The following is a 21,836-nucleotide window of genomic DNA, read 5'->3' on the forward strand; positions in this document are numbered from 1 at the left end:
GGAGAGGCAGGGAAACGTCCGCAGAGGTTCACTGAAGGTTTAAAAAATGAAGCTGAAAGGCTTTGAGATCAGCACGTGAGAGTTTCTCCACCACAGAGAGTTACAGCAGGACTACACACACATGACGTGTGGAAGTTCAGCAGCTCAACAACCAGGTGCAGCATTTAAAGTCTTAGATAACTAAAGTCACGTTTTCATACAAACTGACAACAACAAATGACTTCGATGTGCCGACACTGAACCAAGTCTCTCAGCAATTCACACATTTCAAAAGATTTGTTGATTATTAGATATTTTGAGTTTGACATGAAATTCTTTTGATATCAGCGAGCAGAAGTGATCATTGATCTCAGTGGGACTTACCTGGTGCGTCAGGGCTTCGTGAGGGAGCTCGTGTCCCATGTAAAACCAGAAGTCGACGTCAGTGTAACGTTTGAGCCACTGCTGTGATCGCTTATTACAGTTTCTGAAGCGCTTTGGTTTTGGTTCAAATACGGTAAAACAAGACGTCAGGTTTCGTTAGTATATACAGTTCAAACGGTGACTTTAGGCGTTTCGCGGTTCACGATCTTCTTCTTGAAGGCGCTCTGGCGTTGTTCAAACGACACGACACGAAAACAGAGACTTGGCTGGTCTCTGCTGCCAAACCCGTGATGACGAGTCATTGAGCTGTTTTCTGGAGATCTCGACTTATTGATCTCGTTATCTCGAGATATCAAAGCTGGTTTGCTCGTGGTAACGGGATCATTTTCTGTCGATGTAGAAACAGACCAACAGGCTGCTCACTGTGATGTCACAGGACATGCTGCCATCGGCCACCCTGATGAGGTCAGCTCAGCCTGTTTGCTTTGAGGGGATACGAGTTATGATCATCGGACGTCACGGTGCTGCAGCGTTATCTCGAGATAACGAGATAAATAAGTCAAGATCTCCAGAAAACACCTGAAATGACTCGTTACGACAGAAAGACAGGGTAAATGAAATGCGTGGACACATGTCTGCTTAGGGCTTCTGTAGTTTCTTACTCTTAGCACCTCTACCTGGAACAAGGACGACACTTTGAAGGCTCTGAGTGACACACAAAGACCTGAGGCTGATTCCTCCTCAGCAGATTCACCGACTCTGATGTCCGTCAGCTGCAGCCGCTCTGAAACACACAGCACGGCGAGTCCCGAGCTGTTAACACTCACTTCCTGTCACCACCTGGCTGTGTAATTACTCTCCACCTGATGGGCAGGTAATATTCAGAGGCCTCCCCTGCTCTCATCAGCACAGAGTGACGGACCTGTCGACAGCAGAGCAGTGGAGATGATCCTCACACAGAGCAGAGCCTCACACCGACCAACATCGCCCGGCTTCAGACGCTCACACATCCGTCCACTACGACGGATCTGCATCCAGAGTTGATGCAGCGATCAGCGTTAAAACAAGTGTGTCACTTTAACCACGAAAACCAGACTTTTATCTTTTATCTTCATTCTAACTTTTATAGCAGATTTTTGTCTTAAACTTCTGAATTCTGATTTCATTCAGAGAAGAATCAAAAATTATAAGAAAAAAAAAGAAAACTGGTAAAATTTTGACTAAAACTCAAATGTTTCACTTAATTTATAGAATTCACTTAAATCTTCAGAATTTTGACCGTACAGAGTCCTGACTTAAACCAGAGTCCCGTCTTAAACCAGAGTCCTGACTTAAACCAGAGTCCCGTCTTAAACCAGAGTCCCGTCTTAAACCAGAGTCCTGACTTAAACCAGAGTCCCGTCTTAAACCAGAGTCCTGACTTAAACCAGAGTCCTGACTTAAACCAGAGTCCCGTCTTAAACCAGAGTCCTGACTTAAACCAGAGTCCTGACTTAAACCAGAGTCCCGTCTTAAACCAGAGTCCTGTCTTAAACCAGAGTCCTGACTTAAACCAGAGTCCCGTCCTAAACCAGAGTCCTGACTTAAACCAGAGTCCTGACTTAAACCAGAGTCCTGACTTAAACCAGAGTCCCGTCCTAAACCAGAGTCCTGACTTAAACCAGAGTCCTGACTTAAACCAGAGTCCTGACTTAAACCAGAGTCCCGTCTTAAACCAGAGTCCTGACTTAAACCAGAGTCCCGTCCTAAACCAGAGTCCTGACTTAAACCAGAGTCCTGACTTAAACCAGAGTCCCGTCCTAAACCAGAGTCCTGACTTAAACCAGAGTCCTGACTTAAACCAGAGTCCTGACTTAAACCAGAGTCCCGTCTTAAACCAGAGTCCTGACTTAAACCAGAGTCCCGTCTTAAACCAGAGTCCCGTCCTAAACCAGAGTCCTGTCTTAAACCAGAGTCCCGTCTTAAACCAGAGTCCTGACTTAAACCAGAGTCCCGTCCTAAACCAGAGTCCTGTCTTAAACCAGAGTCCCGTCTTAAACCAGAGTCCTGACTTAAACCAGAGTCCTGACTTAAACCAGAGTCCTGACTTGTGCGTCAAATGACGTGTACGTATGCGTGTGTGGAGGGAGTAAAGATGCAGCATAAGTCCGCCACAGCGCTGCAGACAAACACACAAACACACACACACACACGAACACACACAGGAGCTGTCACACACACTAATGAAATGCTGGATTTGTTTGTTTTCCCTCCACACACACTTCAAATGTCACATCCGACCAAACACCAGCTCCCCATTAGCGCGGCTAATTAACTCTGCAACTGTCAGCTAGCCGCGGCTAACGAAAGTGACAGCGAGGAGCGGCCGTGCTGAAGGCTGCTAATAACTCAGGAGGCTAACAATGGCTGACACTGTGAGAGAAAAGGGACGCTGCCGACATCAAATCGAGTTATATCTGGTAGAGAGAAGCAGGAGGGGGGAGGAGGGGGAGGCAGGCGGGCTTGTTGGCAGAGGCGAGCGGGGCTTTGTTGGTGTGAAGAGGCTGAGAGTGGCTCTCCATCTAATGATGAATAGTGGCCGGGCGAGGCGGAGGAGATTACTCCCCGGAGAGTCGCGCTGTGATTCATGACATATTTATCTGTGCTGTCACGGGGGGGGGGGAATTATGCAGAGATAATTGTCAATCATGGCGGAGATGGAGCGCCGCAGAGGGCCGCTTTATAACGGAGGTGCTCAGAGACATCAGGAGCTAAGCTAAGGCCTGAGATATATATGAGCTTAGAAATACAGACATCAGCTCCTCCAGGAGGACTTTATTCAGATTATAGACCAGGAGGAGGACGGTGTGTGTGGTGAGACCAGGAGGAGAGCGGTGTGTGTGGTGAGACCAGGAGGAGAGCGGTGTGTGTGGTGAGACCAGGAGGAGAGCGGTGTGTGTGGTGAGACCAGGAGGAGAGCGGTGTGTGTGCTGAGACCAGGAGGAGAGCGGTGTGTGTGGTGAGACCAGGAGGAGAGCGGTGTGTGTGCTGAGACCAGGAGGAGAGCGGTGTGTGTGGTGAGACCAGGAGGAGAGCGGTGTGTGTGCTGAGACCAGGAGGAGAGCGGTGTGTGTGTGTGTGCTGAGACCAGGAGGAGAGCGGTGTGTGTGTGTGTGTGCTGAGACCAGGAGGAGAGCGGTGTGTGTGTGCTGAGACCAGGAGGAGGACGGTGTGTGTGGTGAGACCAGGAGGAGAGCGGTGTGTGTGGTGAGACCAGGAGGAGAGCGGTGTGTGTGTGTGTGCTGAGACCAGGAGGAGAGCGGTGTGTGTGTGTGTGCTGAGACCAGGAGGAGAGCGGTGTGTGTGTGTGTGTGCTGAGACCAGGAGGAGGACGGTGTGTGTGCTGAGACCAGGAGGAGGACGGTGTGTGTGTGTGTGTGTGCTGAGACCAGGAGGAGAGCGGTGTGTGTGTGTGTGTGCTGAGACCAGGAGGAGAGCGGTGTGTGTGTGTGTGTGCTGAGACCAGGAGGAGAGCGGTGTGTGTGGTGAGACCAGGAGGAGAGCGGTGTGTGTGGTGAGACCAGGAGGAGAGCGGTGTGTGTGTGTGTGCTGAGACCAGGAGGAGAGCGGTGTGTGTGTGTGTGTGCTGAGACCAGGAGGAGAGCGGTGTGTGTGCTGAGACCAGGAGGAGAGCGGTGTGTGTGTGTGTGTGCTGAGACCAGGAGGAGAGCGGTGTGTGTGTGTGTGTGCTGAGACCAGGAGGAGGACGGTGTGTGTGTGTGTGTGCTGAGACCAGGAGGAGAGCGGTGTGTGTGTGTGTGTGCTGAGACCAGGAGGAGGACGGTGTGTGTGTGTGTGTGCTGAGACCAGGAGGAGAGCGGTGTGTGTGTGTGTGCTGAGACCAGGAGGAGGACGGTGTGTGTGTGTGTGTGCTGAGACCAGGAGGAGAGCGGTGTGTGTGCTGAGACCAGGAGGAGAGCGGTGTGTGTGCTGAGACCAGGAGGAGAGCGGTGTGTGTGTGTGTGCTGAGACCAGGAGGAGGACGGTGTGTGTGTGTGTGTGCTGAGACCAGGAGGAGAGCGGTGTGTGTGTGTGTGTGCTGAGACCAGGAGGAGGACGGTGTGTGTGTGTGTGTGTGCTGAGACCAGGAGGAGGACGGTGTGTGTGGTGAGACCAGGAGGAGGACGGTGTGTGTGTGTGTGTGCTGAGACCAGGAGGAGGACCGTGTGTGTGTGTGTGTGCTGAGACCAGGAGGAGAGCGGTGTGTGTGTGCTGAGACCAGGAGGAGAGCGGTGTGTGTGGTGAGACCAGGAGGAGAGCGGTGTGTGTGGTGAGACCAGGAGGAGAGTGGTGTGTGTGTGCTGAGACCAGGAGGAGAGCGGTGTGTGTGCTGAGACCAGGAGGAGAGCGGTGTGTGTGTGTGTGCTGAGACCAGGAGGAGAGCGGTGTGTGTGTGTGTGTGTGCTGAGACCAGGAGGAGAGCGGTGTGTGTGTGCTGAGACCAGGAGGAGGACGGTGTGTGTGTGTGCTGAGACCAGGAGGAGAGTGGTGTGTGTGTGTGTGCTGAGACCAGGAGGAGAGTGGTGTGTGTGTGCTGAGACCAGGAGGAGAGCGGTGTGTGTGGTGAGACCAGGAGGAGAGCGGTGTGTGTGCTGAGACCAGGAGGAGGACGGTGTGTGTGTGTGCTGAGACCTAAACCTGCCTTTAGCCAACTTTAATAATCCCCATGGTGTTTCTCCGGTGTAACCACAACCAGCAGAACGTGGATGAATTTCATCATCATCATCACAAAGACAGTCCAGCAAGCAAACACTCCCACCAAGCTAATGTTAGCAGCAAGACTGGAGTCTCCACCTCTGATGTGAAGTGTTGAGGACTTGGACAGGTGACCTCTGTGCAGGTGAAGTTCAAACAGCTCTAATAGACGAACAGTTAACAGCTGACCTGTGTGCTGCAGGTAGGCCTCAGTCATCAGGAGGCCTCAGACTCTGCGGCCCTCAGAGTTTCCCCTCCTGTCATCAAAGCAGCGCTGGACTCGTGAAGGAGCTGTAATGCTGGTCGTCACAGGAAGTGTTCTTTAACTATGTTTTTAAAGTGTGGGTGCTTGCTTGCTCTTCTTCCCCGCGCGTCTCCTCTCTCTCTTCACTTCCTGTCCTATGAAGGGAAAAGCACATGATAGTTTGTTTGTCCAGTAGCAGCATCCGTCCACACACCTGTTCTGTCCCCAGGTGCAGTCAGTGAGGGACACGTGTTCATTAAAAGGATACAGAATGAAGGTGGGTTCAAAGACCGGATTCAACCTGAGGCAAGCGACGGCGTGACGGCGTGACGGCGTGACGGCCTGCTGTTTGGTTGGTTGTGATCGTGTGAGTGCCTTTGCGTATCATGGAAGGTGCTATAGAAACAATGTCTTGTTATCATTAGACAGTTAAAATGTTTGCTTCAGAGCGCTGTGACTCAGAGAGCGTGGACGTGTCACACGTCTGCAGGTGTTTGTGTGATGAACGTCTGCAGGTGTTTAAATCCCCCTCAGTGTTCTTCAGTCTTTGTCTCTCACTGTCATTGACGACCAAACCAGCAACAACAGAAGTCCTCCCACAGGTAAGCCCCCCACACACACACATAAAAGAGGCTTACAGGTGTAACGTGGGATTATTTCAATCTGTGACAGTAAACCCTGCAGCCGCTGGCACCTGAACGCATCACACACACCTTCACACTGACTCACCTTCAAACACATCTGATGCTTTTACGTCTCTACATTTAATTCACATGGACACTGTATGTGGAGAATCACATGACCTCTGCTCAGACGCCAGCCAATCACAAGAGAGAGTTAACTGACACAGTGATTCCTGCTGGGGCGAGGGACAGGAAGAGACACAGGAGAGAGAGACATGAGAGAGACAGACAGGCAGAGAGACAGGCAGACAGACAGGCAGACAGAGAGAAAGACAGAGAGACAGACAGGCAGAGAGACAGGCAGAAAGAGAGAAAGACAGAGAGACAGACAGGCAGAGAGACAGAGAGACAGGCAGAAAGGCAGACAGACAGGGAGACAGGCAGACAGACAGAGACAGACAGACAGACAGACAGACAGGCAGAGAGACAGACAGGCAGACAGACAAAGAGAGAGAGAGACAGACAGACAGACGGGCAGGCAGACAGAGAGACAGACAGACAGAGAGACAGGCAGAGAGACAGAGAGACAGACAGAGAGACAAACAGGCAGAGAGACAGGCAGGCAGAGAGACAGATAGAGAGACAGACAGGCAGAGAGACAGGCAGGCAGAGAGACAGATAGAGAGACAGACAGACAGACAGACAGACAGAGAAACAGACAGACAGGCAGACAGACAGAGAGACAGAGAGAAAGACAGAGAGACAGACAGGCAGACAGATAGATATACAGGCAGACAGACAGAGAGACAGACAGACAGACAGACAGACAGACAGAGAGAGAGACAGACAGACAGTCAGAGAGACAGACAGGCAGGCAAACAGACAGAGAGAAAGACAGACAGACAGACAGACAGACAGACAGAGAGGCAGACAGACAGGCAGGCAGACAGGCAGGCAGGCAGGCAGGCAGGCAGGCAGAGAGACAGACAGACAGACAGACAGACAGGCAGGCAGGCAGGCAGGCAGGCAGACAGACAGACAGACAGACAGACAGACAGGCAGGCAGGCAGGCAGACAGACAGACAGACAGACAGACAGACAGACAGACAGACAGGCAGGCAGACAGCTGGCAGTGTGCCTGATTAGAGGCAGTGATGTGGAAACCTCATTAAACGGCATCTCAGCCTCTTAATCAGATCGATATCTGCCGTGCGTCCGGAGCGAGTCTGCTATCAGTGACGCTGTGAGTCATTAGAGCAGAAACAACAGGCGGCTTTAAGAGGAAACATGTTTGTCTGAAGAGTTAAGAGACGACAGACGGATCAGTCGTCGTGTAGCAGCAGCAGAGAGACGACGCAGCACGTGTTTCTCATGTTTCAGCTGTTTGGAAGGAAAATACGAACAGACTGGTCACAGTCTGAAGTCAGTTTGGACATCTGACATGAACAAAACATTTAAGGACTTTTCTTAAACTGAGAGTTCAACTTTACTGACACTTTGTTTGTGTCGGCTGTGTTCACCTCGCAGCTGTACGTCCATCACATTCAGACTTTATGCATGTTCAGGCAGCCGCACATTATTCTGGACTGAACGTTCAACATTCAGATTTGATTCTTTACTCTCGACTCTGAAACAAAACAGGAGACAAGCTTTATGTTTGTCTTGCTTCACACGTATAGAAAGTGATTATTGTGACAACATTTTGTCCTTTTCTCTGAGTGTGAAGTCAATCAAACGCTGCTCCTCCCGGCTCTTCTGTTTCTCTGATTAAACATTTTAAATGTTTGGATCAACACAGACAAACGTGTCAGCTCAGGATGGCGGCGGGACGCAGCTTAGATGATGTCACAAAGCGTTTTAAAGTTTATTTTCTGAAGCGAGCGTCTCCTGTGGATCGTTTCACTCAGTGTTTGTGACACTGGATGAGCTGGAGGTGATGGACTGAGGAACTGGTGCAGGTAATTAACTGAGTGAATGTGCAGATGTTTCACAATGCTTACACACGCTCACACACACACACACACACACACACACACACACTCAGCTCGTGGAGCAGTTTAGCAGCAGCTGGCTGCGCGCGGCGGCGGGCGGCGGACTGCAGCTCGGTGTGCTTTAATTAATTGAGGGAGATTTCACGGTCGTCTAACCGTGCAGGCGGTCATCAGGAGCAGCTACTCTCACGTCAGACGATTCACGGTGTCACCAGCTGCTGAATGAATGAATGAACTGTTCATGTTCACTTCATTTGCTTTAAACAGGCAGAAATAATCCTGCTCTTTAACTCAACAGCTGGCTCTCAATTATCCGCTTAATCTGTCAGATGAACTCTGACTGATGCTGTGAGAGTCGCAGCGAACGCGCTGCTCGCTCACGTCCACACGGTGCACACGGCGTTTACAGAGCCCAAAAACACGTTTACATGACAGGTCAGAAACTCAGAAGCATTCTGATATTTAAAGATTAAACACTCAATTTAAATTTGGCAATAATTCAGCACACTGCACTCTAAAGAGAGAACATTATGAAGCACTGCTTAAACATCATGACAGGATGTACTCGTTGTTTGAACTCCATCATGAGTTAAAGATTTGGATCTAATAATTCGTGACGGCTGAATGAAGCCTGCAGGTCACAGGAAGCCGGCTGCGGGCGGGCGGGCGGGCGGCACATTAAAGAGAGATTTAACCTGAACGCTTTATTTTACACACACAGCTGAAACACAGAGACGACAGGAGGACAGAGGACGTGAAGACGGTAACAGACAGAGGAAGAGAGGAAATGATGTAAAAACAGACTTTTATTCTGAAATGTTGACTCTCTAATGAGCTCATTAAACTGTGTTAGCTTCATCTAGCACCATCATCAGGTCCAATACTTCATACCTGCAGAACTAATGACATGTTTACTTCTAACTAGGACATATTAGCATGCTTATTACACGCTAAGCTAAGATGATGAACATTGTAAATATTATGATAACAGCCTATCAGCCTCCAGGGCAACAAGCATTAATAGATATCAGCCGGTCTGTTCGTCCAATAAAGCGCACACACAGATTATCTGTCTGATATTTACATGAACAAATCTCCAAAAGGCTCCAACAGCACAAACACGGCCCAGAGGTTACGTTCAGTGACTGAGTTAGCTGAGGGGACACCTAGCAGACAGCTAGCAGCTCCCAGCTGTCACTCAAAGAGGCCACGCCCCTAATGCTGCATCACTGTAAGCCTTAATATAATGTAAACAGGTGAGCTGTATAAAGATTCTCCCCGTACAGTTGTCATGAAGAGAGAAATGAGCTATAGAGACCCAAACTGTTTTTTGTACCAGGCTGTAAACATGTTTATTTCTGCTGTAAAGTTTAACATGGGGCTCTATGGGGACTGACTCACTGCTGGAGACAGCCTCAAGTGGACACCAGAGGAACTGCAGGCTCGTTGAGCTCTACACTATATACAGTCAGTGTGGCGTTTCTGCCTTACTTTAACCTCAGTGGTGTCTGACTCCTTCGTCCTGTTTGATTGAAGGAGAGTTTCTTGGTAAAGTTTGTAAGGAGATAATTACACGTGTGTTCATGTCTGTTCTTAAAGTTCCTGTCGTCTGAAGGCTGGCGTGACGTCTCTCAGCGAGTGTTTTAAAAGCCGCATGACAGACTCGATGAGCGGCGAGTCGACAGACACGTCGAGTCGGAGGCGCGTTGACAGACGGAGCAGAGTAAATAAATACCTCTTGTCTCTCCTCGCTGAATGAAGCTGTGCACTCTGAAACCTTTTCCACTGAGAAGACAATTCAGCAGGGAGCGTTTTAAAGATTTCAAAGTTTAATCGCCTCAGTTTTAACTGTTTTCCTCTTAATTGACGCCCTCGTCTTCTTTCAAACGCTCCTCCCTGATCCCCAGAGGCCCACATGAAACACTGTTTGAGCTGCAGCGTCTCTTTGAGCACTTCCTCTGTGTGCTTAAAAGAAGAGTCACCGCTGACTTCATCTCCAAACTTAAAGAGGAACACTTTCCAGGATAACTTCTGGAGATGACAAAATGTCTGTTTGGGAGGATTGAAACGTGATCTCTGATCTCGCGTGATTTCTCTCACATGATCCAAAGCTTCCTGTCCTCCACACGTCACCTGCTCTGACTCGTTCCTGCCTGTCAGCCCGTCTGTGACTCTTTTAGACGTCTAACTATAAACCTCACTTCACTCTCAGACGGTCACCTTTACACCGCGCAGATGCTCCGACATGTTGGACCGCTGCAGTAACAGATGATGCAGAGACTCTGCTCAGATTAACACCTTTATTTTAAATCACCACCATAAACAGACTGATAGAAAGATATTGTTAGTGTGTGTGTGTGTGTGTGTGTGTGTGAGAGAGCTGATGGATCCCCGTGTGGGCCGCAGGTTCGATCCCCGCCTCTAACACCTTCTGTGCTCCTCCATGACGCTGTTCTCCTGCTCGGCTCTGACCGTCCTCCTGCAGGTCGGCCTCTGAGCTGTCTGGTGACGGGGAGGCTGCAGCTCATCAAAGTGAGTCCATTAGTCTCTGCTGATGAAATGTTGTTAGCCGAGGTCGGCTGAGTCCCAGCATCATAATTAAAGACAAACAGCGGCTCAGACAAACGGTGTCATGTGTTCCTCCGACCAGCTGGGCCAGTGACCCCCTCTGACCCTGGAGGATTTACTGGTCCACAGTTAGCTGCTTGGTAACGCTGCGCTCAGACGCAGAGTCACCGTGTGTTTCCTGTGTGACCTGATGGTTTCATATGTTCAGCACGAGCAACACTGAGGCCTGAGAGATGACAAACATCTGACAGTGAAGATCCCAACATGAGCTCTGTCAGACACTGTATATTAGAAGTGGGCGTGGCCACTGTGATGTCACATGTTGGTTTGTATTTTGGACGTTGCCATGTTGGTTTTTGGAACCAGAAGTGACCTTATTTGGAGAAGAGGGTCGAGCTGGAGAGGGGCGAGGAGTTAGCAAACACTAGCGCTAGCTTACTCAGCAAGGTGATATTATCGGGATGCTAATTTTAGATAGCAAGAACAGGCTCCAAGCTAATTGTATTTATAGTAGAAATGGACAGCTGACTCCTCAGCGGTTCTTTTAGTTCAACTGAGCGCAGAACAAGACGTTATTTAAGTTGGCATGGTAGCAACCTGTCACTCACAGGTAGCCCCGCCCTAACCCCTCCCCTCCTCCTGGTCTGTGTGACTCTCATTGGGAGCATCAGTGACTAAATGAACATCATGCTGTGTTGAAGAAGACGTGAAACTAGAGACTGAGACCATAAACTCATTAGGAACATGTTTACTGAGGGAATACATCAGGAGAGGAGGAGGAGCATGTTCTCATAGACTTCTATAGGATCAGACTGAGTCGCCCCCTGCTGGACATTAGAGAGGATGCAGGGTTGAGACACTTCTGCAGAGGCTACGTCCAACATAAAGATGGTTGTAACCTGTAAACGTTAGCCAAAGAGCTAACTAGCTTGCTACCTACATTAACTTGAGAAGTCAATGATCCATGAAGCCATAACGGAGGCTAATTATCATAAAGTAAATCTTTCCCCACTTCCTCTGTCTCATTACCGTACATCACACCAACACGAGCTAACGCCGGTTCCTCCTCCAGCCGCCGTGTTCCCGCTCACATTAACGATGCTCGGAGGCCTTAGGCCGAGCAGGCGGGAACGTGCTGCTACAATTACCCCGCCATCGGAACAACAGCCCGCCAAATGGTGCTGTCAGCCCTCGGGTTTAATTGCCTTGGCACCGGTGCCAACTATAATCACCTGTCACAGCAAACAACGGCTGCATCTGTTCACACGTCTGTCAGGGAGGGGGGGCAGCGGCGGAGGAGGGCACGACCCCGGACACAGAAGGTCACATGTCCTCCGGCTTTGGAAGTCATCGGCTCTGCAGGAGGTGACGGGAGGAGGGGGAGGAGGGGGGAGGAGGGGGGAGCTCAGGGTCTGGTTCCTGCTGATGTGACTCAAGGACTTCTTATTATTCATCAACCTGCAAGAACATAAACAACAAACATAGCGGGATGTGCTGGTGCTGTTACACCTGGGTCCTGATTATTACTGTTGAGGGCTCGACTCACTCAGCTCCCGTGTTCTCAGAGGTGTCGGGGTTTTTGTCTGGTATATTTGAAGTGTAACGTCTGTTTCTTTATTCTAACTTTTGTAATCATAATACATAAAAACACACACAGAAAAATACAATGACTATTTTGACTGAATCCCAGCCATGCTGTCCTGCTGCCCAAATACTCAGAAGAGAAACAACTGTGGATTAATCCGCCGCTGAAAATAGTCCCTGACAAATTCCTGTCATGGTTTAGGTTTTTGTTTTGGTTGTTTTATTCTGAAACTTTCCCTCTTGTCTGTTGTCTTGTGTTTCCTGTGGGTTTTTTTGTCACTCCCTTCACTTCCCTGTGTTTCCCGCTCCCTTGATTACCTGCTCCTGCCCTTATGTGTCTCACCTGTGTCTGATTGTCTCCCCCTCCCCCTCCCCCTCCCCGTGGGTATTTAAGTCTCTGTCTGTCTCCCCCAGTGCCAGTTCGTTGGTCTCTGCACTTTGTTCCAGCATTCCCAGCAGTCCCAGTCTTTCCTTGTGTTTTGGTTGTTCGGTGGTTTGTTGATTCTCACCTGCTGCTTTGGACACCTTTGCCACGCTGACTGCCCTTTAGTGCACCCACCTGTTCTTCTGGATTAAAGACCACTGTTTAAACGTTCATCTGTCTCTGAGTCCTTCAGACGTGACGTGTCCTCCTGTTTGTTTGATTCATAACTGCAGTTCATCTACAGTCACCTCAATGCTTTTTAAAGCATGAAACTATTTGCAAGGTGCTTTTAAAGAGTCACATCTTCCACAGGACCAATGGGTTTTGATCTGAGAGCCACAGACAGGAAGTCAGACCGACATGTTGTTGGTTCAGATTTCTGGTGTCTCAAAGATGGTGGTGTGTATTTACTCCCAGACTGTCCACTTATGTTCTGACATCCCAGAGCAGACTCCCCCCCCTCCTGATCTGACCCCCCGCTCGTCCACCAGAAGTGGCCTCTGACAGGAGCAGCTGCCCCCCCCCCCCGGCTCCCACAACTCACCAGATTGATGAAATTTTCATAAGCAGCGATCCCCAAGTCATCGTTCACCTTCAACATAATTAATGAGCTGCTCCACAGATCCTCCTGCAGACAGGCCGCTCAGAGAGGAGAGCCCGTACAAGCTATGCTAGCAGCTCTTTGAGTCTGAATGCTAACATCATGCTAACATTATGCTAACATAGCAAAGTCAGTGCAGACGTGTCTTGATCCTGCATACTCAACAGCCACTCAGTGTGATCCTATAGAAGTCTATGAGAACATGCTCCTCCTCCTCTCCTGATGTATTCCCTCAGTAAACATGTTCCTAATGACTTTATGGTCTCAGTCTCTAGTTTCACGTCTTCTTCAACACAGCATGATGTTCATTTAGTCACTGATGCTCCCATTGAGAGTCACACAGACCAGGAAGAGGGGAGGGGTTAGGGCGGGGCAACCTGTGATTGACAGTTTTCCATTCAGTACATTATTGTTAAAGGTTTTGGCCTAAATGAGCATTCACACAGATACATCTTAGAGCCTCTACATCTGTGTTATATGCTGTATGTAGCTCGAACACTGAGACCATGTAATGTTGCTGATGACGTGTTCTTCACCACCGACAGTTTAAACACAGTTTAAAGTTAAAGACGAACTCTGCTCTGACTTCTTCTCAGCACTATAAACTGTTATTAATCCACAACACGCAGACTTCTCCTCATTAACTTGTACCTGATTGTAACCGATATACAGAAGGAAATCAAACCTCCTCCTCTCCGGTGCCTCATGACCCTCCTGAGTGTCTTCCCTCTCTCTGCGACAGTCGGCCATCTGAAGCCCACGACATGCCCGTCTGACTCCACTCCCTCACACCTACTTAAAGAGGCGTTTGACACTGTTGGCCCCAGCGTCCCGTCTATCATAAATCATGTTGCCTCTCCACAGGTTGGTTTCCTTCGTCTTTTAAACACGCAGTGGTTCAGCCACTTCTTAAAGAACCAAACCTTGATCCTAATGTTTTATCACATTTCAGACCAAGCTTCTGTTTTTATCTAAAGTTCTCTAAAAGGTTTCTAAGCAGAAATGACTTGTTTGAAGCTTTTGACTCCATTGTCAGCATGTTTAAATTGAGTGGTGAGAGCCTGCTTCCTCCAGCTGAGAGCCCGAGCCTGAGTGAGGCCGCTCCTAACACCCACTGACACCGACAAACTCGTTCATGCTTTTATTACTTCCCGTTTGGACTGCTGTAACTGTCCGTACGTGGGGGCCAGTCAGTCCTCTCTCTCACGTCTGCCACATGTTTAACAGGTGCATGAAAGCGCGGCCATATCTCCCCTGTACTCGCCTCCCTCCACTGGCTGCCTGTTAGTTTGGAATACATTTAAATTGTATTACTTGTTTTTAAGTCGCTCCATGGACTGGCTCCCTCTTACCTAGCCGACCTTTGAACCCCCTACACCCCACCACGAGCACTTGTTGTGTGTTATATTAAGAATGTGTTGTGTCTCTGTCTGTGAAGCACTTTGGTCAGCTCACGTTGTTTTAAATGTCCAAAGACACGTGACCTGACGTGTCTCTGCCGTATATTTTATCATATTTTATATGATATAGATATCAGAGCTCGGAGCAGTCACAGGAAGTCGCTGAGAACACAAAGTTATTAAAGGGTCAGATTATTCACGTGAAACACATTGACTCATGTGTTCACATCAGCTGCCACGTGAAACACATTGACTCATGTGTTCATTGGTTGTGACGCAGCTTTAGCTCACACTGTTTTCCTGTCGTGTTGCCGCTGAGCTTCTTCCTCGTCAGGTCGGCGTGCTGCCGTCGCCATGTTTGATAAACGTGTGACAATAGTTTTAATGTTGAAATCTTCTGTTATCGTCTTTCTTGCAACATAAAAGCTGCTTTAACATCTCAGCATTAACAGAGACGTTAAATATGATCAGTGCTTCAGCTGGAGGAGGAGGCCGAGCTCCCCACACGTTAACCAGCTGCCACCTAGTGTCTCATCAGGGACACTTCTGGGATTCAGTCGATCCATCCTGATCGCCTCTGATCTTTGATATTCACATCACAGTGGTGGGAAGTGTGCAGGTATACATGTGGAGGCTGCTTGTGCTTGTAGGTGTGTTTCCTTTTTGCTGCATCTTAATACTCCACCACACCTGAGAGGAAAGCACTGCTACATTTACTTTAAAGCTCCTGTTTGTTGCAGACTCAGTTCAATGCTACAACATGTGTATGAGTGTAAGGACAGGGTCTGTGTTGTGAGTGATGTTGGTGTTTTAAATGATTAGTTCAGATCCAACTCAGTAACTTTGTAACACACAATCAATCAAACTAACAGATGGAGGCAGCAGCTCCTGTCCTGTGAGCTTAAATCAGTGTTTTTCTGAATGGAGTCTGGTGTGTGTGCAGAGAGCGATGTAACGTCTGTGTGTGGTTAAAACAATCATCTTCCTCTGTAACAAAAAGGTCTATCTCTGTAGGGATCCTTTCTGTCATGTTGTCACACACTTAGAATAACAATCTGAGCCCGTCAGTGGAAACAACAAGATCTTGATCCATCAGTGGTTCTTAATGTGAAACAGAGAAACTGTATCCTGATACAGTTAAAAACAACCTTTGCACAGTGAAGCTCAAACGTCACAGTGAAGGAAGAAGAAGAAAAAGGACTTTAAGGATGAGATTGTAGTCCTTCATCCTCCTCTGTCTCACTGTGGCTGTCTGATATTCTCAGATGGTGCATCATGTAAAATGGCGGACAGGTCTGAGCTGTTAGAAGCAGGCAGAGGCTGTCGGAGGGTAAATCTGCCTATATTACAATCTCTGGGCTCCTGTGGTCCGGCCTCTGACAGTTGTTGCGCTGCGGCGGGCACGGCCTGTTGAACAAAAGGTCGGCAGGCATCATGGATTTCAACGACAGGCTGACTCTCTGACAGACGCACATTTCATGTTACCGCAGCGTCCCGGCCTACAGAGAGGGAGAGGGGGGGGTCAAAGGTCACGGCTGGAAGAAGCAGCAGTGATGGGAGACTGTCACGGCCCAGTGAGCGCTGTGCAGCAAACCAGCAGTCTGACATGTAGAGTGAACTCATTCTGTCCAGCCCCAACACTCATCTCTCGCTGATAAATTAGACCCATTGCCGATTCATGAGAGGCAGACGGCTGACAGCACGCCTGTCAAATCCCAAAGATGTATGTATACAAGGGAGCTGCTCATAAATAGGCCTACATGTAAAGTCAGACAGAGGCCTCAAATTGGCCCAGTGTCCCTCCTGAAACATCGTCATGGGTAACAGATAATGTAAGCAGCTGAAATAGAGCTGATGGACGCACACAGAGGGAGCGCTGCGATGGAAATATCCAGAAAGAAAAAGAAGTCGTTAGAGGTGCACAAACACACCCAAAGGTTTTTGTTTCTTTATGAGGGTTCTCCAGTTTCATCAAAGTGTGATCGATAATCAATCAAATGTAAAGTTCAATCTAAATATGTGAGGAGTGGATATTTAGCACCTGAAGACGTAAATATGCTTTCAGTTTGCAGAAAACTACATCTCCCACAATGCGCAGTCGGAGGAGATTTGTGGGAGATGTAGTTTTCCAGAGATGGCAGCTCTCGTTCACTGCAGTGACCCGGATCTTCGGATCTCGTTCAGCCGAATGATTCGTTCATTACACTCGTTCACCAGGTCGTTCAGTGACATTTCCGGTTTATCCGCAACTCACGCACTCCTCCCTCACTCTCACTCGTTCATGAGCGATGACGGCTCCTATTGCATCCACGGGTCTGTTCATACAATCATCACGATATAACAGTTACAGTTACAGTTACAGTTACATAACAGTTAAAAAATAACTTGTATAAAATAAAATAAAACAATATTTCAAAATAAACATTCTTGTTTTATCTCATCTTGCTGTTGTGTCACTGTTTTATTTTCGAGGTGTAAAACAGCTTCTAGTATTTAACTTTACTTTATTGATATATTTCAGACACATAGTGTCAGTACAAACACAACAAAGTTATTGACCAGTCGGTTTGTTAAAAATAGTTCACATATTAACGTCGAACTTCCATTACAAAACATGGCCACCTTCTACTGACAGACGTAGTTTTGTTTGTGTTCATCCATCAGTGCTGTAAACATGTGAGAACTGTTGAGGCCTGACAGATGAACCCCCGCCACTTTAGTTTGTCGTGGTCGAGGATCAGAATGACCTGTTGGGACTCATTTCGTTCACGACCCAGAGATGACCCGGTCACGTTAGCCTAAGTCATTGGCCCCCCTCGACGCTCAAACTGTCTGTCACTGTTCAGAGACTGCAGTGTGCTGTATAGTTCGTTATTTCACACAGAGCTGCAGAGGATCATCAGGCTTCATGATCAAACTCAGTGTGATGTCATCATCTTTAGTATGCTTTACCATAATACTAAAACAGTTCAAATTGTAGAAACTTCTTCAGATTGTTCACATGCACAGAAATATTTGCAGAAACACACACACGTTGAAACGTTTATTCATTTTCTTTTTCACCAAACAGGTCAGTGAACATGCACAGCAGATAGATTTACATTGGAGTGAACAAAAATATGCTCACAAAAAAAAACGTAAACTGAAAAAGAAAATTGCAGAAAAAATATATATTACAAAAAAAAAGAGGCAAGAAAAATAATTAGGCAGCATCTTTCTGCACAGCTGGGTCTGGCCACAATGCCTCGTCCACATCACAGGCAATATCTTCCCTTGACAGACATCGAGGGAAGAGGCGCCTCGAGTGCCTTATCCATCCCAGAATCGCACCCACATCAATTTCATCACACGCCTCCTCCATAGCCTGCACAAGAGGCATGCACACAAAGGGCTGCCGGTCGAACGCCTTCCACGGCCATGCCGAAAAGAACTCTTCTACGGGGTTCAGAAATGGTGAGTATGGTGGGAGGTATTGCACAAGAAATGGTGGGTGGTCAGCAAACCAGTTTTGGACTGGGGCTGCAGGATGAAAGCTCACGTTGTCCCATACTACGACGTACCGTTCCCACCACGCTGGCCAGGAACATCTATAATGGCTCTGTGGCCAATGACGTTTCTTCCCCTTCTTCTGGTCTTCGCTCGGTTGAACCCAGCCTCATCTATAAAGATGTACTCATGTGGGATTGCATGAGCATCCATGTCCAGTACTCCCTGAAAACAAAGAACAAAACACAGTCAGTCTGGTGTTATCCAGTACACTGGGAAACAATGCTGCGTGCAGTGTACTGCAGAACATCCACATGTGCTCGTCTGAGCTCTTTGTTTCTTTCAGAGTTTCCTTATAAAGTTGTTTCCCTCTGATTTCAGACCGACTCGTTGGATGTTGTTGAATACGGTGTTGTCTTGGAGCATGTGGCTTTGAATTTCTCGTAATCTGATTTCATTATTTTCCCAATCCAAGTTTACAACAGCAGCTTCCTGTCCCCCGGTGAACATGTGGCCCCCTCCTCCACCATGGGTGCGTCTCTCTTTAGAAAAACAAAAAAACAGAAGTGTAGGGCTTGGACAACGCAGCCTAAAGATGTGTCCCCCACAGGAGAGTCAATTGTACAGGAAACTTGTACAGTTAGTGTATGACATCAGCCATTCGTGAAGTAAACAGGTGTACACTATGACATGGGGTGTACTATAGTGTGAAAGAAATGTAAGTTACATACCTGTACTGCAGTCTAAAAGTCCGGATGACAGGCGACAGTTAAACGGCTCAAGTTGGGCTGCACTCTCTGTCCAGCCTCTCGCGTTGTCAGGTTGACGACACGATCAACTAAGGTTGCTCTGATTTCATTTGAAAGTTGTTGTCTTCTTTGGCCATGAACTCCTCTACCAGCTCTACCCCTCCCTCTTCCTCCCCCTCCCCCTCTCATTCTCACCCTCCCTCTTCCTCTTCCTCTCTCTCTCTCTGAAACGTCTTCCATTGTTGTTGTAAAAAAAAAAAAAAGGTGCTCACCTGTGGTCTTTTTTATAGTGCTTACTTCCTGACTGAAGTGGAAACAATTGACCATTGAGGTGTTTGGCCAGGTGGCTCATATATTGGCCAGTTAGCTCTTGTAGTGTCATTTTGAATGGCAGTGTTTTGAAATGGCAAACATGTGACTTTACGTCAGCTTGTTGTGTCTTACGCAGAGAACCGTGTTGTGCCATTTTGAATTGCAAAATGTGCACAAAGCAGAAAATGTGTTTCGACTTTTGGAGACTTGAGACGCGGTTTTGCTCTCTGAGTCAGTTTAAATAACTGTGCGTTGCATTTCAGTGTGTTAGCAATTGGAAAAAACTGTAGAGTACCCCCCAACACTGCTGTGTGAAAAAAAAAAAACGAACGATACCAAAACAATTGTATTTTCCCACATTTTTTTAAACAAATAAATATCTATGAGGCCTGTGCCAATTAATAAAAACATAATTAGAGCTCACGCGCAGCTTATTTAATGGTCTTCAAGATCATTTACCACAAAACTGGCCCATTTTAGCTGACTTCACTTTACATGTCGCAAAGAGAGAGAGAGAGAGAGATTCAGATCATACGTTCCGTAGTTCTCCTAACCGATGATGGTCATTTGATACATTTGATTTGGTACATACAGCCCTCCTCCAAAAAGCAATTGCCGCGTGCTAACATCAATCAGTCTGGTTTTCTAAAAGGAAGAAGGGAGGGATTGGGAAGCCGCGGCCCGCGAGCGGAGCTGAGTGAACGAAAGGAACGGATTGAATGCATGAAAGTGAACGGATCATTCCGTTCACTGAAAAGATTCGCTCTTTTTCAACCGAAACATCTCTTCCGCGCATGCGTAGTTGTATCATAACGACACGAACTGCTTTGTTTTCAGTAGCAACCATCACTCAGAACTGAATAAAGTAGCTAAAAAAAGGTAAGAAATGTTTTAAAATGTGCAGTGAGACTTGTTTTTGTAACATTCGGAGACACATGTGTCACTGCTGCAACATTTCACCGTGATTCAAGGACAGAGCTAGTTAGCGCTTTTGCTGCAGAGTTGAGCTAGCTAGCTAACGTAGCTAACATTAACCAAGCACTGCTCTGGGAGATAGGATGGACTCGAACCTCAACAGACAGGATTTGTTTTACACCACGCGACATTTTCGAAGCTTTTTTGATAATCGTACTTACGTCCCAGTGATACAGATATTTGTATTTTTCTAGAATATGCGACTAAATCAGTGCAGAGGATGTGACGCCAGACTGCGTTATAAGTACAACAGTAACGTTACGTTTTCTTCAGAGATGTGGCTCAAAGTACAGAAGAATCATTTAATGCCCCATTTCTGTGTGGCACATAGCAGGCAGCAGAAAGCACGCGTTTCTGCGGGATATCTAAAAAGTAGCTCGGCTGATGATGCTGAAGGGACAGACGTTTAAGCGAACAGAGTTTCAAATGGAGTTTTGCGTCGCGTTTTCTCCTCAAACTGAACGGTTTAAATGAATTCGGGCCGTATACCGACCAAATGATAAAAGTGATGAAGTAAGACGTTGTGTTGAATGACTGATGTTTAACCATTTTCAGATTGAACATGTCCACTGCACTGGATGAGACAGCAGCCGATATGCCGGTCAGAGACATCACAGTTAATCTGTCCAGACTTCCTGCAGCTCCACAAGGTCTGTCGGACTGTTACGGTTCAGTACACAATGAAGTTCCAGGCACGTGCGTGTCCCTGCTGCGGACGCCACAGGACGTCTCCAGGGTGTCCAGGGAGGAGCTGGAGGACCGGTTCCTGCGCCTCCATGAGGAGACCCTGCTCCTCAAACAGCACATTAACACACAGGATGACAAGATCAAGAAGTGAGAAACACACACACACACACACACACACACACACACACACCAATAACATACAGCATCTGTTCTTCCTTAATGCCTCATTTTATTCAGACAATCACTATGACATCATCAGGGTGGTGTTTTTCAAACTTTTTCTCCTCCTCTCTCTCCTCCCGCTCTCACTCCTCCCGCTCTCTCCTCCCGCTCTCACTCCTCCCGCTCTCTCCTCCTGCTCTCTCTCCTCCCGCTCTCTCCTCCTGCTCTCTCTCCTCTCGCTCTCTCTGTTCCCGCTCTCTCTCCTCTCGCTCTCTCTCCTCCCGCTCTCACTCCTCCCGCTCTCTCTCCTCACGCTCTCACTCCTCACGCTCTCTCTCCTCTCGCTCTCTCTCCTCACGCTCTCACTCCTCACGCTCTCACTCCTCCCGCTCTCTCTCCTCTCGCTCTCACTCCTCACGCTCTCACTCCTCTCGCTCTCTCTCCTCTCGCTCTCTCTCCTCACGCTCTCACTCCTTCCGCTCTCACTCCTCCCGGTCTCTCTCCTCTCGCTCTCTCTCCTCACGCTCTCACTCCTCCTGCTCTCTCTCCTCCTGCTCTCTCTGTTCCTCCCCCTCCATCTTTTTTCTCCTCGCCTTCCTCTGTCTTCCTCCACCTGCTACTCCTCCCTCTCCTCTTCCTCCTCCTCTCTCTCCCTCCTCCCTCTCCTTTTTTCTCCTCCTCCTCCTCTTTATCTTCTTCTTTTTTGTTCTTCTCTTCCTCCTACATCTCTTCCTTACCCTACGCTTCCTCATCTTCATCTTTTTTTCTCCTCCTCCTCCTCCTCCTCCTCCTCCTCCTCCCTCAGGCTGGGCACTAAGCTGATGCGGCTGGTGAAGGACCGGGGTCGTATGGAGCAGCTGGCGGTGGGCGGAGGTCTGCCGGTCTCAAGGGTCCGGGACGTGGAGATGGAGGAGATGATGGAGGAGCTGCAGG

At 48.3% G+C, this 21,836-nt stretch overlaps 2 protein-coding genes across 2 annotated transcripts in view; one reads left to right on the forward strand and one right to left on the reverse strand.

The window, feature by feature from the left end:
• Window positions 1-533: 533 nt before the first annotated feature.
• On the reverse strand, window positions 534-14,888 carry LOC138612599 (uncharacterized protein SPEM3-like). Its single transcript, XM_069685958.1, has 5 exons — window positions 14,824-14,888; window positions 1,648-2,431; window positions 1,286-1,391; window positions 1,041-1,147; window positions 534-587 (listed from the first exon to the last, which is right to left on the reverse strand). Exons 1-5 carry the CDS (start codon window positions 14,886-14,888, stop codon window positions 534-536), a joined length of 1,116 nt encoding a protein of 371 aa, XP_069542059.1.
• A 4,998-nt stretch (window positions 14,889-19,886) lies between these two features.
• Window positions 19,887-21,836, forward strand: part of rpgrip1l (RPGRIP1 like) — an 18,911-nt gene continuing 16,961 nt past the window's right edge. Inside the window, exons 1-3 of the mRNA XM_069686839.1 lie at window positions 19,887-19,958; window positions 20,610-20,888; window positions 21,709-21,836. The exon at window positions 21,709-21,836 is cut by the window's right edge and continues 186 nt beyond it. Of these exons, the coding sequence (XP_069542940.1) occupies window positions 20,617-20,888; window positions 21,709-21,836 (400 nt within the window). The 5' untranslated portion in view covers window positions 19,887-19,958; window positions 20,610-20,616. The remainder of the gene's footprint in view (window positions 19,959-20,609; window positions 20,889-21,708) is intronic.

This window comes from Semicossyphus pulcher, unplaced genomic scaffold, assembly GCF_022749685.1.
Source record: "Semicossyphus pulcher isolate SPU_LCO1_2020_fin unplaced genomic scaffold, fSemPul1.0.p SCAF_8, whole genome shotgun sequence".
Lineage (NCBI taxonomy): Eukaryota > Metazoa > Chordata > Actinopteri > Labriformes > Labridae > Semicossyphus > Semicossyphus pulcher.

Coding starts and splice junctions, on each gene's coding strand:
- LOC138612599 (XM_069685958.1), bottom strand. CDS start 14,888: ATGGCGACGGCAGCACGCCGACCTGACGAGGAAGAAGCTCAGCGGCAA. Junction 1,148..1,285: donor CACTGCTCTGCTGTCGACAG/GTCCGTCACTCT, acceptor TGTGTGTTTCAG/AGCGGCTGCAGCTGACGGAC. Junction 588..1,040: donor AAGTGTCGTCCTTGTTCCAG/GTAGAGGTGCTA, acceptor GAACAACGCCAG/AGCGCCTTCAAGAAGAAGAT.